The sequence below is a fragment of the Mustela nigripes genome, chromosome 13 (assembly GCF_022355385.1).
Source record: "Mustela nigripes isolate SB6536 chromosome 13, MUSNIG.SB6536, whole genome shotgun sequence".
Taxonomy (NCBI): domain Eukaryota; kingdom Metazoa; phylum Chordata; class Mammalia; order Carnivora; family Mustelidae; genus Mustela; species Mustela nigripes.
In genome coordinates this window covers 85,658,646-85,680,483 of record NC_081569.1, presented here as the reverse complement: position 1 = coordinate 85,680,483, position 21,838 = coordinate 85,658,646, and the positions used below count along the sequence as shown (strand labels likewise).

The 21,838-nt window shown below is 36.1% G+C and overlaps 1 protein-coding gene across 4 annotated transcripts in view; it reads right to left on the bottom strand.

The window, feature by feature from the left end:
- The window catches only part of MIPOL1 (mirror-image polydactyly 1), a 324,048-nt gene that overhangs the window by 47,353 nt on the left and 254,857 nt on the right, over nt 1-21,838 (bottom strand). For 3 of the 4 annotated variants that reach the window (XM_059371253.1, XM_059371255.1, XM_059371254.1), the window contains exon 12: nt 2,136-2,366. The exons of the other annotated variant lie outside the window; for it this stretch is intronic. In XM_059371253.1, the coding sequence (XP_059227236.1) occupies nt 2,136-2,366 (231 nt within the window). The remainder of the gene's footprint in view (nt 1-2,135; nt 2,367-21,838) is intronic. 4 annotated transcript variants of the gene reach the window in all.

Genomic DNA, 21,838 nt, shown 5'->3' with positions numbered 1-21,838 from the left:
TTATAGTTCACACTGTAGTTACTGCCTGGAATACTGACATATTACAAAGGACCTTCAAAAATAATTGCTACTAATACCACCTAACAAAGACTTTTAAGTTGGTTTCCTGGAAGATTAGCCTCTTAAATGCTATAAAGTAGGTTGATGTCCACATTAACTGCAAGGAAGGTACACTGCCCCATTGAGGGCAACTAAAAATATAGCGGACTGAATACAAACAGGAGAGCCTCATCGTATTTCATCCAGGTCTTATTGCTGTAAGTAAGAATAAAAGATTCAGCATTCAAATTGAAATTTAACATTTAAATGACGTAACTGTTTAACTTAAACTCTGTCTGTTGATTGGTGTCATTCCATTAAAACCTTTTGATCTGCCCATGGTTAAATGTGAAGACTAGGAAAATATAGTAAGTTTCTCAAAAGGTTAAACTTATTCAACTTAAAGCATTATCTGAGGTGATCTTTCTACTTCAATACTGATATACTTCTATAACAATACAAAGTATTATTAAAATTATGTTTTATAAAACAATAGTAATAGTTGATGAGATCTAAAAAATAAAAGGTTGACATTTCCAAAGATTTTACAGAAATTTAATTGGTCTCTGGGAAGCACTGTTTTAGGGAATTTTAGTCAGGTATATAAATTTCAAGAATTACATGTAAAGAAAATTTGGATATTTGTAATTATTTGTAGACTTTAAGCAAACAGAGCTAACAGACCCTGACTGTCAAAAGGTACTGATTTGTAATTTACAATGCAATGAGACCTACCTGTGTATCTTAGTGTTTTTATTTATTTATTTATTTATTTTTTAAAGATTTTATTTATTTATTTGACAGAGAGAGAGATCACAAGCAGACAGAGAGGCAGGCAGAGAGAGAGAGAGAAGGAAGCAGGCTCCTGGCTGAGCAGAGAGCCCGATGCGGGGCTCGATCCCAGGACCCTGGGATCATGACCTGAGCCGAAGGCAGCGGCTTAACCCACTGAGCCACCCAGGCGCCCCTATCTTAGTGTTTTTAGAATGTTAATGTACACTGTAAATAACTGGATATAGCTTCTGACTGAACATAAACTTAATCTTTAAACCTATAAAAAATTGAATACTTACTATAAATCATAAATTTCAAGGTACCCTGATTATATAAAGATTTTAATATGCATAATTCCTGATCTCTTTTAAAAGGGTTCTTAACTACAGATTTACCTGACTTTGGGATACCATTCAAAATGTAATTTCAGGGACACTGGGGAAATGGTTGAGATGATTTATTTTCAAATAAAAAGTGGTAAGAAGTAAGAATTTTGAAGTTGGTACTACTTCATATTGTGAGACTGAAAAAAATTAAGGAAAAAGTATCTCTTAGGAACTAAAGGTAATTAAGTGTATGAATGGCAAAATGCTGTTAACAACACATGAAGATGGGATTATTTAAAATGACAAGTTCCATTCCATTAAAGTTGCCTTAGGAAATTCTGCTACAGTGTTCAAGTCCCTTAAATTAACAATTTATCTCTTTGTATGATATGCCCTATGTTTAATGTTTTGCTGGCTATCATTAAGGACTGATTGGTTTTTGTAGCTTTATTTAAATTTTAACAAAAATGCAAAGATCATCGAAAATAAACTAATGTAATTATGCACTGTGAAAAGCTGCCCTGAATACTTCAGAAGAACCACACATGCAAATTAAGTCCACTGTAACTATTCCATGTGCCTAGAGGTCTCAGACTGCAAAATCACAGATGATCTCAACTCAAGCAGGATTATCACAAAGCTAAGTGAGTAAAGTTGGTTACTTGACTGCCTCTTCCCCTTGCCAATAACTTTACCTACTACCTATGAAAGGATTTTAATGTTAGTTCCTCCAGGAACTAATGAAGATCAGTTATTAAATAAAAGTGGTTTACCCTCAACAGTAACCACAATTCCCAAGTGAATGACTATTTTGACCCCCAACTATGGGCACGATAGGCAATCTAAAAAATAAAAAACTCCATTTGGCTCAATCTACTTTTGTCATAACCCATTAACAGCATGAATAATAAATAATCTATCATTTAGCTGCAAAAAAGGTGTTCTTGTTTTGTTTTGTTTTATGCTTTTGAAACCATGCAAGATCATATTACTTACTTCTGCACTTTGTCATTGGCCGCTTGTGAGGCCTCCATGGCGTGCTGAAGCTCTAATTCCATGTTTGCTCGATCTGTCAGAGCTTGCTGCAGTTGGGTAGCCAGTTCCTCATTCTCTTGTTGAGTGATGGACACAATGTTCTCCCTACTTTTTAAAGCTTCTTCATACGTGCTAAGGGTATGGTTAAACTGATCCTTCAGATTTTCTTCTTGGGATAAAGATTTATGTAAACTGAGAAAAACATAAAAATAAATAATTGAAACATAAATATGCAATATTTATAATCTATTTAACAAAAATCTCCATAAGAAACACCCATTTCTAAAAATCAATGAAGACCCACTTAAATGGGTAAATAAAAATAATTTTTATTATCACAATATTATCCTTGATAATTATTCTATTTCCCTGCTTCTAGGCTGAAAGCTACCCAAATGATCATTGATGTTACCCAAGCAGGCAAGAAGATGCTGCAAGATGTTAAATTAATGACATCAGTGTAAATATTACATTCAGTTTTCTTTAAAAGGAATAGCAGAGAATTGGAAAAGAAAGCCTCTCGAGGTAAATACAAGAATACGACAAGCTGACTGCGAAGAAGTGAGAAGTAAGAGAATGGGCATTGGTTTAGCAGATCCAGGCTTTCTTCAGCTGAGCACTTAATGAGAATGAATGAGGGCTGTACGAGCACCGGTCAACCCATACACAGATATAAATGAAGTTAAAATCACTAGTCTGACTGCACAGAAATAATACATATTCAGGTACCTTTTCTTTTTGTTAATGAATCTCATGCCAAATATAACCACTCATTAAGTCATACAGAGAAAATAGCATATAAATTAAGACTAAATGAATGCAGAAGAAAATGCAGACAAATAGAACCCTAAAATGCTAAAGGTCAAATCTTTGATATGTCATTACACCTACCGCCTGAGGTTATTTTGAAATGGCACCACACACCTCACTCAATTAAATAAAGACATTTTGAAAATATAAATATTTAATAAGGGAAATTTAAAATCCACACAGGAGATGTTCTTTTTTTATTAAATAAAATCATTTCAGTATATGCATTCAAAAGAAATGTCGATTGGAGACTTGAAGTAAAACAACCTAACAATATAAAACAGATTGATGATGTGAAAGAAAGTAATATAATTCTGAAAGCTTCAAAAAGCTTGTCAGGGAACTTTAGTACTGGCTGAATATCTAGTCTGATACTTTATTTAAAACTGTTCAAGCCAAGTAATTATATATTTCTTCTTTCTGTTTAAGTAACCTATAGATCTCTCTAGTGTGCTCACTTTGTGGAAGGTGTCACACAGAAATAAGAAGGACATGAAAAAGGGACAGTCAGCACACCAAAAGACATCATTTCAAGATCCAAATTAGTTCTTAGAAAAAAAGACCGCTACTAAACTGCGGCCAGTTGATTACTACGCAAAAATAAGAAAGGTGTTTAGTGCTGTATTTGTAGAGTGCAAAGAAGTATGTTTCTTTATAGTTTTCACCTTGGTATCTAACCCTTATTTCATTTTTTCTAAGTTCTTTCGACCAATCCATATGCCTAAAAGTTCCCATCTCTTGCCCCTTTTCCGATCCTTTCTGTGTTTTTTCACACTTTCTGATTCCTCTTATTCCATGTTCATTTCCATCAAGCCACCTCTTTGGCTACTTGAAAGATCCAAGAAAGAAAGAAACAAAAAACAAACAAAACAAAAAAGCTTGAAAAAAAAAAGTCTCTTTATGTTCTTTACACTTAAGAGATTATTACTTACATTTTAATTGTTAATTATATTTTAAATTACACAGAGTACACAAATCCAAAGAATTCAGCTTGACAAAATGTAAAGAACAAAATATGTAATAAACCCAGAAGATTCCCCTCTGTTCCCTTCGAGTTAATTCCCCTTTCCCAAAGCAATCACTTATTCAACCTCTATTCAGATTAGTATTGTCTGTTTTTGAACTTTTGGTCTGGCTCATTTTATTTAATAAGGCTTATGAGATTCATCCTACTGTTGCATGTAGTTCACTGCTTTTATTGCTATGAAGTATTCTGTTATATAAATATACCACAATTCATTTAATCATTCCACTATTGCTATTAATATTGTTGTATGTTATCTTTTGATGGACCTAAGTACTCATTGACCCCCCTTCTCTGAAATATAATGGACATAAGTACTCCTTTCTGAAGTAAGAGCTGCTCTATAGGGTGTATGTATGTTCAGATCAAGCAGATGCTGAGCAGAATTTCCCCAAAGTGGTCCTACCGATTTACACTCTCACCAGTAGTACAGGGGAGTCACAATTACTCTACATTCTCCCTTCTAGTATTCTCCCTACTGGTAAACTATAGTCATTCTTACAGGGGTGCAGTGCAATTTCACTCTCTTAATATTGCCTTTTGATGAATATTAAGTTCTTAATGTGAATGAAGTCCAATAAATCATTGTTTCTTTAATGGCAATGCTTTTTATTACCTATTTTAAAAAATCTTGGCTTAACTCTTCCTTTATGTTTTTCCCTTATGCATATGGTCTTGTTTAAAGTTCACAGGGGACAGCTTTGTTTGGGAATTCTGCATTTGTCTACCATGTCCATAACACTATTCAGTATACTCTTGCCAATTAAATATTAAGAATCAATGACGCGGTTTTTAAAATCTCACCTTTATTAAAACCATGGCATCCATCCCAATTTTAATTTCCTAATCATCCATCACTTTCTGGTTGCCTGTCCTTTAATTGTTTTTCAAATTTATATCTCATTTTTCTCTGAGTTGGACCTGTGACTGGGATCCCTAACTCTCAAGCTCAAAACTCTACTCATCATTCAAAATGCCTTGGAAACCTTTAAATACCCATCAAGACTTTCTCAAACAGAAGCAGTAGCTGGAATGATGTTTTAAAACAATAAAACAGATAATGCCACTTAAAATCCTGCAGGGCCATCTCACTGCACTCAGAATAAATCTCTACAAATAACAACAAATTGTTTATTTTAACTCACTAAACCTCACAACAACTTATGAGAGAAGTCCTATCAATATTTTTTTTAATAGATGAGGAAATTGAAGCAAACATAGGGCAGTATTTTAGTTAATCTCACACAGCAAACAGAACCAGAATCTCAACCCAGTCTTTCTCCTGGACTGAAAGGTGAAACACTCCTCCCAGCTGGCCATGAACCACAGAGCCCCGTATCATTTGTTCTCTCTTCCTCCTCATCGTCTAGCCAGACATTCAGTTTCTCAAGTACATCAAGCTTTTCCTGCTTGAAGCATTTGTTTGCAATGTCTCTCTCCTCTCCCTGACAAACTTCTCATTCATTTGGTCTCAGCAGGAATACTGCTTTCTCAGATAAAGCTTTTATGACGTTTCAACCTAAATTCTGGTGTTCCTTCTTTGTTATTCTGTCTCAATGACCCTAGTCTTTTTCTTCTTAGAACTTACAATAATTTGTAGTTTTTTTCAGTGTCATCTTGTGATCTACTTCCCAATTTTATACTCTATTTACAAAGGGCAATATTTTAAAATGGGGACACATTCCTTAGTAACTTCAATAAATCAAAATGCGGATATTTCTAAGGACACTTTCTTATCAGAGTAAAGATGAAGCAGAGGGGCTAGATTCCTAGCATATATAAATCTCTACCATTTAAAGTTTATTTTTGTTTTAATACTGTTTTATTTTTCCCTCAGAGTGCTCTTCCCTAGGGCCACCTTGTTTAGCTTCCTTCATAGAGTCAAATCACATTTAACCTCTTTTCAAAGTTATTGATTTTCAGATGCATTTCTAGCAATGGCAGCAGAATTACAGTTTAGTGGTCTTAAATGACGTCGTTTTGGAAAATACTTGAATTTTAGTAAGAATAAATGATAAAACAACAGCAGAAAAGAGCCATTAAATCAGTCTCAGAAGTTCCAAAGCTTGTGGCTCATCCAGTATTCACAAAGAATGGCAATTATTTACATTTATCATGAAACTAATGAGGTAATAATCTGCAAGGTTTCCACTCACTCTTACAGTTTTCAAGTGATGTAATTACTTTTAAAATTTTTGTTATTATAGAAAGTGAGACTGTGAAGATATTTTTACTTGGTAATTTTTCATATTATAATTCTAATCCAAAGCAAATGAGACCGTACATTGCCTCTTACGCTGCTCACCACATTGAGTCCGACAGCAGGCCAGGGTTGAAAATACCCTTGGATGGGGCACTGTACTAGTAAGCAGCATGTAACGGATTTCCTTTCTGGGGTGGTTTCTTTTTCTTTTCTTTTTTGTTTTTTGATTTTATTTTTTCAGTGTTCAAGATTCATTGTTTATGCACCACACCCAGTGCTCCATGCAATACATGCCCTCCTTAATACCCTCCACCAGGTCCTCCAAAGCCCCCCCCCCCCTCTGGAGTGGTTTCTGTCTTAGTTTCAATTCCCTCAAGTCCGTGGTCGTGACTTTTCTTAGTCCCTGACCCTCTGAACTGCCTCAGCTTAAACTACCTTGGAATTATCAAGCTTATGACCCACTTTTATGTTTTGCTTGCAGATAGTTACGTTCTCCTGAGCTTATCTGCTTTCCTGCTTGCAGAACTTGCTTTCTCTCAAATGTAATGTCACACGTGGATTCAGCTTATTCTTGCAACTAGTACTTTTCCATTTATACCAAGTGTTAATGCTACTTTTCCTGGCTTCCTCTTTTGTCTCCACGATCAGGTATTAACTTAAATCCTTCATGAGTCACTTTACTCAGCATCCTACAATATGCACTCATCTTCTGCTCATTCTTCTTTTATTCACAGTAATTGCTCAATCAATCAAGTGTTTTATATATGTTGCTTTAATTGGATGAATATGTTCAAATTAAAAATTTACAGGTGAGGTACCACTGTATAAGATTACCTAGGAGTAATCTTGTCCCTCGGGGGCCGTTTGCAACATCTGAAGACATTTCTAGTTGTCATGACTTGAGGAGGGGAGTATGACTAGCATTTAATGGGTAGAGGCCAGAGATGATGCTACGCATCTTCCATTGCAGGAGACAGTCTAATGTGTCAAAAATGCCAAACCTTGGGTACATGCAAAGATTTTGGCTTTGGACTTTGAAGAAGATTCAAATTTCAGTCCTGTCGTTCACTCTGTATGACCTTAGGAAGATACTTTACCTTTCTGAGTATTAATTTCATCAACTCAAGAACAATGAGAAAAATTTCATGGAGTTCACATGAGAACAAAATGATGTGATCTAGCTATGTGAAAATACCTAGCACAACACCTGGTAAAGAAAGGGCACTTACCTTGTGTAATTCTTTTTTTTTTTTTTTTTAAGATTTTATTTATTTAATTGACAGAGAGAGAGAGGGATCACAAGTAGGCAGAGAGGCAGGCAGAGAGAGACAGATGCGGATCATCTGAGCCGAAGGCAGAGGCCCAACCCACAGAGCCACCCAGGCGCCCCTACCTTGAGTGATTCTTAAAAGAAATAATTTATCTCTAATTTTGAATGATATGTTATACAATACTCAGACATTTTACAAATAGTTTGATGAAAAACAACTGCCTGTTTCTACAGGTTTTTCATGAATTGGGAGAAATAACTAGTTTTCTTAACCTTTATCACTTACTGATAACATTCTTAAATCATTCTGAAAAACAAAAAAGAGGCAGGTTTGGCTTGTTTTACCAAATTAAAATAAATAAAGACAAAGCAAGTATGAAAGGCAGAAGTATGTGCTACCCTATCCTAAGTGTACATTTTCTGAGACGATAGTGTCTGTATTTACTTCCTGGTTTACTGCATCAGTTAGTTTGATCTGAATTTCTGACCTGTGATTTGCCTTCTCTCTGAAGAACTTCTTTTAACATTTTCTGCAAACAGGTGCACTGGCGACAAATTCCCTCAATTTTTGTTTATCTGAGAAAGTCTTTATTTTCTTTTACTTTTGAAGGGTAATTTTCTGGGATACAGAATTCTAGGTTGATGTCCCAGGTTTTAGTCTGATATTCAAGGTAGTCCAAAATTCCATTCTACTTTTCAGATTTCATCCTACATACTCTATCAAAATTTTTATTCTCGCCAAATGGAAATATAAATTGTTCTTTGAAAATGCCGTCGCACTTTCCCCTTTGCATTATTGCTCACGCTGTTGCCTTCACTTTTCCTTTCCCTCCCCCATCACCACGCTTCAAGATCTAGACTGCAACAGCTGTCACGAAGTTACCCCCCATACCCTCCTGCCCAAGGGGACGCTTCTTCCTCTGAGCTCCCATACCCTTTCTATATTCCTTATATTATATTCATCACTTTCTACTATCCTCTGTAGCTATTATATACTTGTCTTCTTTCCTACTAGGTTCTAATACTATTGAAAGAGGGAATAATGTTTTATTCTTCTTTGTTTCCTTCTAGGGCCTAACTCAGGGGCTTCTCTACAGGAGGCATGCAAAAAGTTATTTACTGGATGTTGTTGCTTAAATTCTCTATTTGAGCAAGTGGCCTCGAGTATTGTAAAAGGATCACATAAATTTTCTTTCCTTTCCTTTTCTCTGTATCTTAAGGTACAGCTCCATATGTTCCATAGTTTACCTTTACTCATGCTTCATTCCATTACTTTTTTGGGGATATTTTAAAAATAAACTCTTCGTTTTGAGATCATTGTAGATTCACATGCAGTTGGCAAGAAATACCACAGAATAATCCCTGCTGTCCTTTACCTACTTTCCCACAATGGTAATATTTTATAAAATTATGGTATAAAAGCACCACCAAGATAGTGACATTGATACAGTAGAGACAAAAAACAGTTACATCACCACAAGGATCCCTCATGTTTCCCCACCACTCCTTCCCCTTCGGAAACGCTAACCTCTAATCTGTTTCCCATTTCTATAATGTTGTTTCAAGAATGTTTTATAAGTGGAAAGGTTGCTTTTGGGACTGTCTTTTTTTATTCAGCATAATTTTCTGGGGATTCATGTATCAAAAATTTTTTGTTGCATGTATCAAAAATTTGTGCATTTTTTTTTGAGGAAATGGTCCATTACTTTAAAGTTGTGCCATTTTTATGTGTGTGGAGTTGTTGACAGTAATCCTTATTTTAATATCTGTAAATTCTATAGTGCTATCCTGTTTCATTCCTGATATTGGTGAAGTGTCTTTTTTCTGCTCTTATATGCTTCTTTCTGTTATCTTTATTATTTCTTCCTCCTGCTTTTTTTGCATTTATTTTTCTGTTTTCTTTCTAGATTCTTGATGTAGGGGCTTAGATTATTGATTTGATATATTTCCAATTTTCCTTAATGGATTTTAGTATTTTCAGCATTAATTTAATTTCGTCTCTGCACTGCTTTAGCTGTGTCCTACATATTTTGGTTTGCTGTATTTTTATTTTTACTGACTTCCATGTTTTTAAAAAATTTCCCTTGAAGAGCTTCCCTATGACTCTGCAATTGCACTCCTGGGTATTTACCCCAAAGGTACAGATGTAGTGAAAAGAAGGGCCACCTGTACCCCAATGTTTCTAGCAGCAATGGCCACAGTCACCAAACTGTGGAAAGAACCAAGATGCCCTTCAACGGACGAATGCATAAGGAAGATGTGGTCCATATACACTATAGAGTATCATGCCTCCATCAGAAAGGATGAATACCCAACTTTTGTAGCAACATGGACCGGACTGGAAGAGATTATGCTGAGTGAGAACAGTCAAGCAGAGAGAATCGTTATCATATGGTTCACTTATTTGTGGAGCATAACAAATAGCATGGAGGACAAGGGGAGATGGAGAGGAGAAGGGAGTTGAGGGAAATTGGAAGGGGAGGTGAACCATGAGAGACTATGGACTCTGAAAAACAATCTGAGGGTTTTGAAGGGGTGGGGGGTGGGAGGTTGGGGGAACCAGGTGGTGGGTAGTAGGGAGGGCACAGATTGCATGGAGCACTGGGTGTGGTGCAAAAACAATGAATACTGTTACGCTGAAAAGAAATAAAAAATTAAAAAAAATTTCCCTTGAGAATTCCTCTTTGATTCATGGATTATTTAGAAATGCATTGTGTAGTTTTCAAGTGTTTGGAGATCTGTCTTATCTTTCTGTTACCAATATTTGTTCCGATTCTACTGTGGTTAAAGAGCATACACTGTATGATTTCAGTCCTTTTAAGTCAATTGAGGTTGATTTTATGACTTAGAGTATGATCTCTCTTGGTATATGTTTTGTTGGCATTTACAAAGAAATATGTATCCTGCTCTTGTGCAGAATGTCTAAAACTGTTGATTAGATCCTAGTAGTTGATGGTCATGTTGAGTTCTTCTGTATCCCTGGATATTTTTTTTTTCTGTCTAGTGAGAGGAAGGTGTCAACACCTTCAAACTGTAGTTGTGGGTTTGTCAATTTCTCTTTTCAGTTCCATCAGTTTTTGCTTCACATATTTTCAGTTCCCTTGTTTGGTATAAACATATTTAAGATTGTTATGTATTTTTGGTGGGCTCTTTTTATAATTCAATGCCCCTTCCTGATAAATTTTTGTTTAGTCTACTTATAAAATACCAGTATAGCCATTCTTGCTTGCCTTTGAATTGTGTTTTTATGGTTTATCTTCTGTTCTCTTATTTAATGATTTTATTTGCTGTGAGTTTCTTATAGCCAGCATAGAGTTGGGCCATAATTTTTATTTTTAATTATTATTTATTTATTTATTTATTTATTAGAGAAGGTGAGGGAGAGAGGGGATGAAAAGGCAGAGGGAGAGAGAGACAGAATCTTAAGCAGGCTCCATGCCCAGCATAGAGCCCAATGTGGGGCTCAATCTCATAATCTTGAGATCATGAGCTGAAACCAAGAGTTGGATGCTTAACTAAGTGAGCCATCCAGGTGCCCCACAGGCTATAATTCTTAATCCAATCTATCCATCTCTGTCTGTTGTTATATTTGGACCATTAACATTCAAGTTTGGGCTTAAGCCTGCCATTTCACTGTTTGTTGTTCCTGAAGTTTTATTGTTGTTGTTGTTGTTTTCTGTATTCTTTCCCCTGCTTCCCTGTAGGTTACTTGAACACATTTTGAAATTCCATTTTTATAGATCTACAATGTCTTTTAAAGTGTATCTCTAGGTATATCATTCTACATACATAAATTATTATAGTCTATTGATGTCATTATTTTACCAGCTCCAGTGGAATATAGACACTTTACTGCTGTTAACATTTCTTTGTCCTCCCTTATTCATATTTTTAAAATTTTATTTTTTATCAGTGTTCTAAAATTCATTGTTTATGCATCATACCCAGTGCTCTATGCAATATGTGCCCTCCCTAATACCCACCATCAGGCTCACCTCCCTCAACCCCCCAAAACCCTCAGTTTGTTTCTCAGAGTCCACAGTCTCTCATGGTTTTTCTCCCCCTCCCATTTCCCCCAACTCACTTTTCTTCTCCGTCTCCCAATGTCTTCAGTGCTATTCCTTATGCTCCCCAAGTAAGTGAAACCATATGATAATTGACTCTCTCTGCTTGGTTTATTTCACTCAGCATAATCTCTTCCAGTCCTGTCCATGTTGATACAAAAGTTGGGTATTCATCCTTTCTGAAGGAGGCATAATCCTCCACTGTATATGTGGACCATATCTTCTTTATCCATTCATCCATTGAAGGGCATCTTGGTTCTTTCCACAGTTTGGTGATTGTGCCATTGCTGCTACGAACATTGGGGTACAGGTGGCCGGCCCTTCTTTTCACTACATCTGTACCTTTGGGGTAAATACCCAGTAGTGCAATTGCAGGGTTATAGGGTAGCTCTATTTTTAATTTCTTAAGGAATCTCCACACTGTTTTCCAAAGTGGCTGCACCAACGTGCATTCCCGCCAACAGTGTAAGAGGGGTCCCCTTTTTCCACATCCTCTCCAACACTTGTTTACTGTCTTGTTGATTTCGGCCATTCTAGCTGGTGTAAGGTGGTATCTCAATGTGGTTTTGATTCGAATCTCCCTGATGGCTAATGATGATGAACATTTTTTCATGTGTCTTTTGTATGTCTTTTTTGGAGAAGTGTCTGTTCATGTCTTCTGCCCATTTTTTGATGTGATTATCTGTTTTGTGTGTGTTGAGTTTGAGGAGTTTTTTATAGATCTTGGATATCAGCCCTTTGTCTGTAGTGTGATTTGTAAATATCTTCTCCCATTCCTCGGGTTACCTCTTTGTTTTGTTGACTGTTTCCTTTGTTGTGCAGAAGCTTTTGATCTTGATGAAGTCCTAAAAGTTCATTTTTGCTTTTGTTTCCTTTGCCTTTGGAGACATATCCTGAAAGAAATTGTTGTGTCCAATGTTGGAGAGGCTACTGCCTATGTTCTCTAGGATTTTGATAGATTCCTGACTCACACTGAGGTCTTTTAACCATTTCGAGTTTATCTTTACGTATGGTGTAAGAGATGGTTGAGTTTCATTCTTCTACACATAGCTGTCCAATTTTCCCAGCACCATTTATTGAAGAGACTGTCTTTTTTCCACTGTATATTTTTTCCTGCTTTGTTGAAGATTATTTGACCATAGAGTTGACGGTCCATATCTGGGCTCTCTACTCTGTTCCACTGGTCTATGTGTCTGGTTTTGTGCTAGTACCATACTGTCTTAGTGATCATAGCTTTGTAGTAAAGCTTGAAAACAGAAATATGATGCCTGTAGTTTTTTCTTTTTCAATATTTCCTTAGCAATTTGGGGTCTCTTCTGGTTCCATACAAATCTATCTATGAAAAACCCACAGCAAATATCATCCTCAATGGGGAAAAGCTGACAGCCTTCCCTTTGAGCTCAGGGACACAACAAGGATGTCCACTCTCGCCACTGCTATTTAACATAGTACTAGAAGTCCAACAACAGCAATCAGACAACAAAAAGAAATAAAAGGTATTCAAATCAGCAAAGAAGAAGTCAAACTCTCTCTCTTTGCAGATGACATGATACTTTCTATGGAAAACCCAAAAGACTCCACCCCCAAACTACTAGAACTCATATAGCAATTCAGTAATGTGGCAGGATACAAAATCAATGTACAGAAATCAGTTACTTTCTTATACACTAACAATGAAAAGATAGAAAGGGAAATTAGAGAATCGATTCCATTTACTATAGCACCAAGAACCATAAGATATCTGGGAATAAACCTAACCAAAGAGGTAAAAGATCTGTACTTGTAGAACTACAGTACACACATGAAAGAAATTGAATAAGACACAAAAAGATGGAAGAGCATTCCATGTTCATGGATCGGAAAAAATAAACATTGTTAAAATGTCTGTTCTACCTAGAGCCATCTATACTTTCAAAGCTAACCCAATCAAAAGTCCACTGGCATTTTTCAAAGAGCTAGAACAATCCTAATATTTATAATTATTTTAAATATATCTTCTACATACATTTAGAACCAAATCAGAGAGGGCTATATTTTTCCCTCAATCATCAAACATAATTTGAAAACTCAAAGGGCCCATTATGTATCTTCAGTTTGCTTAGTGTTCTTCTTTCCTTCCTGACATTTCAAGGTTTTTTCTTTTATCTTTCTTTTTAGATAACCTCCATTAGCATTGTTATAGGGTATATTTCTTGACAAAGTCTCCTATTTTTCCTTCATCTGAGAATATCTTGATTTCTGCCTTTTGTTTTTCTTAAAGTAGGCTCCACGACCAGTGTAGAGCTCAATGTGGTGCTAGAACTCATGACCCGGAGATCAAAATCGAAGCTGAGATCTAGAGTCTAATGCTTAATGGACTGAGTCACCCAGGTGCCCTGATTTCTCCCTTTAGTCTTTTTTTTTTTTTTTTAAAGCTTGCTTTATTTATTTATTTATTTATTTATTTATTTATTTATTTAAGAGAGACTCATGAAGCAGATTCCCCAATGAGTGTGGAGCCCCACTTGGGGCTCAACCCCATGACCCATGAGATCATGACCTGAGCCAATTCTAAGAGTCTGTTACTCAACTGAATGAGACACCCAGGTGCCCTCTGCCTTTATTTTTTGAAGTAGATTTCCCTGGATCTAGAATTTGGTCTTGATGGTGCTTTTCTTAAAGCCCTTGAAAAATATTGTGCCACTTTTTTCTGTCCTGTATAGCTTCTGACTGATGCCTGTTAATGTGAATGGTTTTCCCCTATAGGCAAGGTGTTCCTCTCCAGCTACTTTCAAGATTCTTTCTCTTTAGTTTTCAGAAGTTTAATTATGGTGTGTCATGGGGTATATTTATTTGGGTTTCCCTGTTTAAAGTTCTCTCAGCTTCTTGTAGGCTTATGTCTCTTGCCACATTTGGACAATTTTCAGTCATTATTCCCTTGTATAAGTTTGCAGCTCCATCCTCTTTCTTTTCTCCTTCCATGGAAGACTCCAATGACACAAATGTGTGACACTAATTTGTTGTAAGTTCTTATTATGAATGGATGTTGTATTTTGTCCAATGCTTTTTCTGTGTCAGAGATGATCATATGATTCTTTCCTTTCATTCTATTAATGTGATGCATCACAGTGATTGATTTGTGCATGTTGAACCATCTGTGCATCCCAAGGATAAATCCTACTTGATCATGGTAAATGATCCTTTTAATGTACTATTAAATTTGGTTTGTTAATATTTTATTGAGAATTTTTGCATCTTTATTCATTAGGGGTATTAGTCTGCATTTTTCTAAGTAGTGTCTTTTTCTAATTCTGTTACCAAGATAATGTTGGCTACATAAAGTGATTTTTGGGAGGGTTCCCTCTTCTCTGAGTTTTTGGAAGAACTTAAGAAGGACTGATGTAAATTCTTTAAATATTTGGTAAAATTGATCAGTGAAGCTACCTGGTCTTGAGGTTTTCTTTTCGGGAGACTTTTATTCACCAATTCAAACTCATTGCTAGTAATTGATCTATTCAGATTTTCCATTTCTTCCTGATTCAATCCTGGTAACTTGTATGTTTCTAAGTATTCTTCCATTTTCACTAGGTTGTGAAGTTTATTGGTGTGTAGTTCACAGTTGCCTCTTCTGATCTCTTGAATTTCTGTGATATCACTTGTGATGTCTCCTTTTTCATTTATAATTTTGTTTATTTGGGTCCTTTCTCTGTTTTCCTTGGTTAGTCCAATTAAGGGTTTGTCAATTTTATCTTTTCAAAGAACCAACTCCTATTCTGGCTAGTATTTTCTAGTCGTTTTCTATTCTCGGTTTCATTTACTTCTGCTATAATCTTTATTATTTCCTTTCTCCTGCTAACTTTGGGGTTTTTTCTTCTAGTTCCTCAAGACCTAGGGATAGGTTGCTATTTTGGACTCTTTGTTTCTTAATGTAGGTGTCTATTGTTGTGAAATTCCCTCTTAGAACTGCTATTGCTGCATCCCACAAGTTCTGGTATGTTTTGTTTCCATTTCTGTTTGTCTCAAGAAACTCTTTTATCTTTTCCTTATTTGCTTCTTTTTTCCCCCCATGGGTTGTTCAGGAGAGTGTTGTTTAATTTCCAAGTGTTGGTGAATTTTCCAGTTTTGCTTCTGTTATTGATTTCTAATTTTATGCCATTGTGATCAGAGAAGACGCTTGGTATGATTTCAAACTTCTTGAATTTGAATTTGCTAAGATTTGTTTTGTTGCCTAAAATATGGTCTGTCTTTAAAAATGCTCCCTGTGTGCCTAAGAAGAATGTGTATTTTGTTGTTGCTGGATAGAATGTTCTATATATATCTATTTGCTATTTGGTGTATAGTGTTGTATAAACCTGCTGTTTCATTATTGATTCTCTGTCTGAATGATCCAACCATTGTTCTGAGTAGGGTATTACAGTCTCCAACTATTATTTATTGTGTTACTGTTTATTTCCCCTTTTAGCTCTGTTAATTTTTGCTTTATATATTTAGGTACTCTAATGTTGGGTGCATAAATATTTACAATTGTTGTAATGTCTTGATATAGTGACCACTTTATCATTATATAATAACCTTCTTTGTCTCTTTTTATAATTTTTAAAGTATATTTTGTCTGATGTCAGTATAGCTAACCCTGCTTCCTTTTTAGTTACCATTTGCTTGAAATGTCTTTTTATGTCTCTTCACTCTTATTCTGTGTGTCTTTGAGGCTAACATGAGTCCCTTAAAGGCAGTATATTGTTGTTGTTGTTTTTAATCCATTCAGCCATTCTGTCTTTTTTTTTAGCCACCTTTCAGAAAAACCAATTTCACCTCTTTGTTTTTAATATACACTAACTCATTATTTACAAATTAGCTTTTCCCCATTTTTAAAAAATTTTATTTTTTTGTAACGACATGGATAGAGCTAGAGTATTATGTGAAGTAAGATAAGTCAGTGAGAGAAAGACAAATACTGTATGATTTCACTCGTAAGTGGATTTTAAGAAACAAAATAAATGTACAAAGGGAAAAAGAGAGACAGACACACCAAGAAACAAACTCTTAACCAGAGAGAACAAACTGATGGTTACCAGGGTGGAGGTGGGTGGGGGAATGGATTCAATAAGTTATGGGGATTAAGGAAGTGCACTTTTTGTGAAGAGCACTGGGTATTGTATAGAAGTGCTGAGTCACTATACTGTATATCTGAAACTAATATTACACTGTATATTAACTAATTGGAATCTCTGTCTTTTGATTGGAGAATTTAGTCTGTTTATACGCAAGTAATTTTGATAGGTAAAGACTTACAACTGCTATTTTGTTCATTGTTTCCTGGTTGCTTTGTAGATCCATTGCTCCTTGTTTCTTATCCTGTTATATTTTATTTCTGTTTTGATATCTTTTGGTACTAGTATGTTTGACTTCTTTGTTATGTTCATATGATTCTTTTCTTTCATTCTATTCTATTCTATGCTTTTCTATTAATGTTTTAGATTTTCTATAAATGTTTTAAGATTTTCCCTTGTGGTTATCATGAGGCTTAAACTTGTAATATCCTCTTTTAAACTCATAATTAATCCTGTATGATTTGTATACTTTACACTTTACTTCTTCTCACCCTTACATTTTAGGTTATTGCTGTTATAATTTACACTTTTTAAATACTGTGTAACTAACAGAATCTTATATTTATGATTGTTTGGATCAGAATTTTTGAGTTACGCACCACCCTTACCATATTGCAGAATCTTACTATGTTTACCATTATCATTACCATTACCATTATCAGGTAGATTTATGCTACCTTTTGTGTGTGTGTGTGTGTTTAAAGACTTTATTTATTCATTTGAGAGACAAGCAGACAGAGAAAGCACAAGAAGGGGGAGAGGCAGAGGGAAAGAAAATCAGGCTTCTCAGTAAGCAGGGAGCCTAATGCTGTACTCAATCCCAGGACCTGGAGATCATGACCTGAGCTGAAGACAGACCCTTAACCATGTCAACCACCCAGGCACCCCCCCTTTTGTGTTTTTATCATTTTAATTACATTCTTTTATTTCCACTCAAAGAACTCCATTTTGCATTTCTTGTAAGGTAAGTAATAAACCTGGTAATGAACTCTGTTGTCTTTTTCTTGGGAAAGTCTTTATCCCTCCTTAATTTCTGAAGGAGAGCATATAGAATTCTTTTCAATTCAAGTTATAGAATTCTTGGTTCACATTTATTTTCTTGTAATATTTTATATGTCATCTCATTCTCTCCTGGCCACAGAAATTTCTGTTGAAAAATCCATCCATAGTTTTATTGGAATTCTTTTGTATATAACTTCTCTCTTTTCTCTTGCTGTTCTTAAAATTCTTTGTCTTTGACTTTTGACAGTTTAGTTATGTGTCTCCGTGTAGCCTACTTTGGGTTCAACCTAGTTGGGATCATTTGGGCCTCATGGATCTGGATGTCCATTTACTTCCCCAGGGTCAGGAAGTTTTATTATTTATAGTTTTTATTATTTATATGTTATACATAATATAGTTTTTATTATTTAAAAATAATTTCTCTTTTTCTTCTTCTGAATTTCCCATAATGTGAATATTTTTTCTTTTCATTGTGTCCCATGATTCTCATAAGCTTTCTTTACTCTTTTCTTTTTTTTTTTTCTTTTTGCTCCTCTGACTGGGTAATTTCCAACATCCTATCCTCTAGGTCACTGATTTCTTCTTCTTCTTCTTTTTTTAAATGTGTTCTTCCTCATAAGTGAATCTACTTGTGAAACCATTGAATTCTTCAGTTCAGTTATTGTATTTTTCAACTCTAGGATCTCCCTTCTTTCCTTCCTTCCTTATTTCTATCTATCTTTTGTGGTTGCTATTTCCTTGTCCAATTTCTTGTTCTTCTCATGCATTGTTTTCCTAGTTTCATTTAGTTTTCTATGCTTTCTTATAGTTCACTGAACTTCTTTAAGAAGGTTATTTCGAACATTTTGCTTGATAGTTCAAAATCTCCACTTCTCTAGGGTCAGTTATTGGAGCTTAATTAGTTTCTTTTGGTGATGTCCATTTACCTGATTTTTTGTGATGCTTGATTCCTTACATTGGTTTTATCCCATTTGAATAATGGGGCTCCTCTTTCAGACTTTACAGGCTTGCTTTGGCAGAGATCTTTATCAGTCAGCTAAGTTTGGGTTCTGGGTGAGTCTGTTGGTAATGTTTTGGGCATGTCGGGTCTGTTATTCCATCTACTTTTAGGTAACTACTTGAGCTCTGAGGATGGGAATGGAAAGGTGGGTTGTACCATTGGCTGAGACCAGCTGGATAGGACTGCTGCCTTGGTTTCCTACCCAAGTGAGGCTGTTGGGTTGGCTCCATGGTTGCCTGAATTCACTGGTCAGGTTTACCAGATGGTTGGGACTGGGTACTACATTTAGTAGCAGATAAGGCTATGAATTAGCTCCCCAGCCCAGTCAGGGCAGCAGATCGGAACTATATAGGTCTTATATAGGGCCTATATAGATCATTTGGGGTCCTTAATCAGGCCTGAGTGTGCATTCAATTCCCTGGTCAGATGAGACTACTGCTTTTGCTCTACAGATGGGGGAAGACATAGGCTGTGCTCTCTGTTCAAGCGCCACTGTGTGCAGGCCTCCTGAATGGGTTACACAGTTTCCCATGTGCTCTGGTTATGTTCACTGGTTGAACAGACTAAAGGCTGCATTCAGCAGGGCTATAAATTAGATTCCTTGCCTGGGTGCAGCCGTAGAAAGAGCTCTACAACTGGCAAAGCTCTTTATTTTCTTAACTCAAGCTGACCTGCACCCCAAGTTCCCTGGCCATTTAGGGCCACTGGCTTCTCTCTACACTATTAGTTCTGTCTGTTCTTCTCTTGGCTTGCGTGCTGCTGGGATGCACCACTTTCAGGTGTTTTTGCCAGCCCTTCTGGTCAGGTGGGTCTGGAAGATACTCTCCATAGTCAGTAGCTCTCTGTCTCATCTTCCTTGCTTGGGGAGGAGGATGAAAGGGGCTGCTCTAAGGCTATTCTCAGTTTGGCTATGGATTAACCTCTCTGCCTGTGTATAGCAGGGGGATGTCTCCAAACCCAGTACTGGCTTTGGTTTAGGGTGATCAGTCCCGTCCATTTGCTTCTCAGCTCAAATGCTGTTGGGCTACACAGCTTCCAGAAGTTGTTGCCAGCCATTCTGGTCAGGATTGGGGCTGGAAGGGATTCTCTACAGTGGGTGGGGTTGTGATTTCTGCTTGGGTATGGGCAATCTGGACTCTAGGGTTGGTATAATTCCTCATTAGAGGATATGAAACAGGCAGATCTGTACCTCACTGAGTTCTCTGGTCACAATGTGCCCCTGGCTTGGTTCTGTAGATGAGCCAAGGCACTGGTTGGGATTACTATTTGGGCACTGTGGATAGAAACTCAGTCTGCCAACATCTGTGAGCTGGCTGTTAAAAACCCATCCTCCCGTTTCTGTCAGATTCCCAGTGGCTGTCTCCCAGATAATCTCTGTGGTGTAAGATCAGAGAAGAGGCTCCTACAAAGCGACCTACAATGCTGGGGGAGAGTTGTTGTCTTTCCAGGTTTTCTTTTCCCACTGGAGGAACTGGTCTCAGGCGAGACCTCTCTATATGATGCTGTGCTATACTGGGGAAGGGGCAATGCAGCCAATATGTACTACTTCTAATCTTCTCATTCAGTCTGTTTTCTTGGTCTTTGAGGTGCAAGGGGGTGCTTCAGCCTCATCCCTGTGTTGTATGATTCTTTCAGTGGTGTCTTATTCTTGAATAGATATTAGCTGTTCCTCTTGTGAAGGAGAGTAGAGAAGGAAATGATCTATGCTACAATCTTGGTGATGGCACTCAATTAAATGTTGTTTTTTTTTTTTCTAATGGATTTTTAGAGTTAATGGAATGATTGTTACATTTCTAATCAATGAATTCAACAAATACTTAGTGGCCACCAGTTTGTATCATAAAAGGTAGCATCCAGGAGCGTTTCAATAAATATCAATAAATATGTTGATCATACATCAAGTAAAATTCTTGAAAATTTAAGTTCAGAATTAACTGACTTAGTTTATAATAAAGAATTTATTTATTTCTGAAATAACTTTAACAAGTTATTTTATCAAATAAAACCAACTGAGACAACAGAAGTAACAAGTCAGTGGAATCACCTCACTGTCTGATTTACATATTAAATCTCCTCAACCACATTCTTTACTGAATGCATTTTCCTATAATTGTATGTCATTCAGAACTAAGGCCTATTATACCAGAGCATAAGCTGATTTCCTCAAAAATAAGTAAGGAAAGTCAACTATTATTTGCCTGAAGGAGCAAACTGATAGCTGGAAAATCCCAAAGTATCTGGAGATTCAACAGCACACCTCTAAATTACACATGTGTCAAAGATGAAGTCTCCAGAGAGTGTGACAAATATTTTGAACTAAATGAAAGTGGAAATACAACTTATCAAAGTTTGTGGGACACAGCAAAAATAGTGCTGAGAGGAAAACTGATAGGACTGAATACATATATTAGAAAAGAAGAAAGATCTAAAATTAGTAACACAAGTTTTACCTTAGGAAATTAGACAAAGAAGAGTAATGTAAATTTAAAGCAAACAGAAGAAAAAAATACAATTTAGGTCAGAAATGAATGCAATTGCAAATGGGAAATCAATAGAGAAAATCATCCATATCAAAAGCTGATTCCTCGAGAACATCAGTGTGTTAGTTTCCCAGGGCTGCCATAACAAATTATCATGAATTGGTAGCTTTAAAAAATGGAAATTTATTGCCATATTCTGGAGACTAGAAGTTTGAAATTGAGGAGTCAGCAGGACTACAGTCTCTTCAGAGGCTCTACGGAAATTTCTTCCCTTGTCTGTTCTAGCTTCTGACAGCTGTATTTCTTTGCTTATGGCTATATCACTCCAATCTCTTCACAAGGCTTTCTCCTTTGCCTGTCTTTCTCAAAACTCCCTCTGCCATTCTCTGATAAACAGACATCTGATTGTATTTAGGACCACCTTGATTGTATTACGTTCCCCCTTCCAAGTTCCTTCACTTAATCACATCAAAAATTATTAAGTAAAAAAAAAAATTGTTAAGGTAACAATTCACAAGACAAAAAAAGGAAATAAAAGGGTATATAGATCAGGAAGTTAGAAATAAAATGTATTTGTTCAGAGATGACATGATTATCTCAAAGACATATGTATACTTTGAGATATATAAAAATATCTCAAAGACTTAACAAAAACAAAACACACCAAAACAAACAAACAAACAAACAAACAAACAAAAAACCCCCATGGAACTCCTGGAAC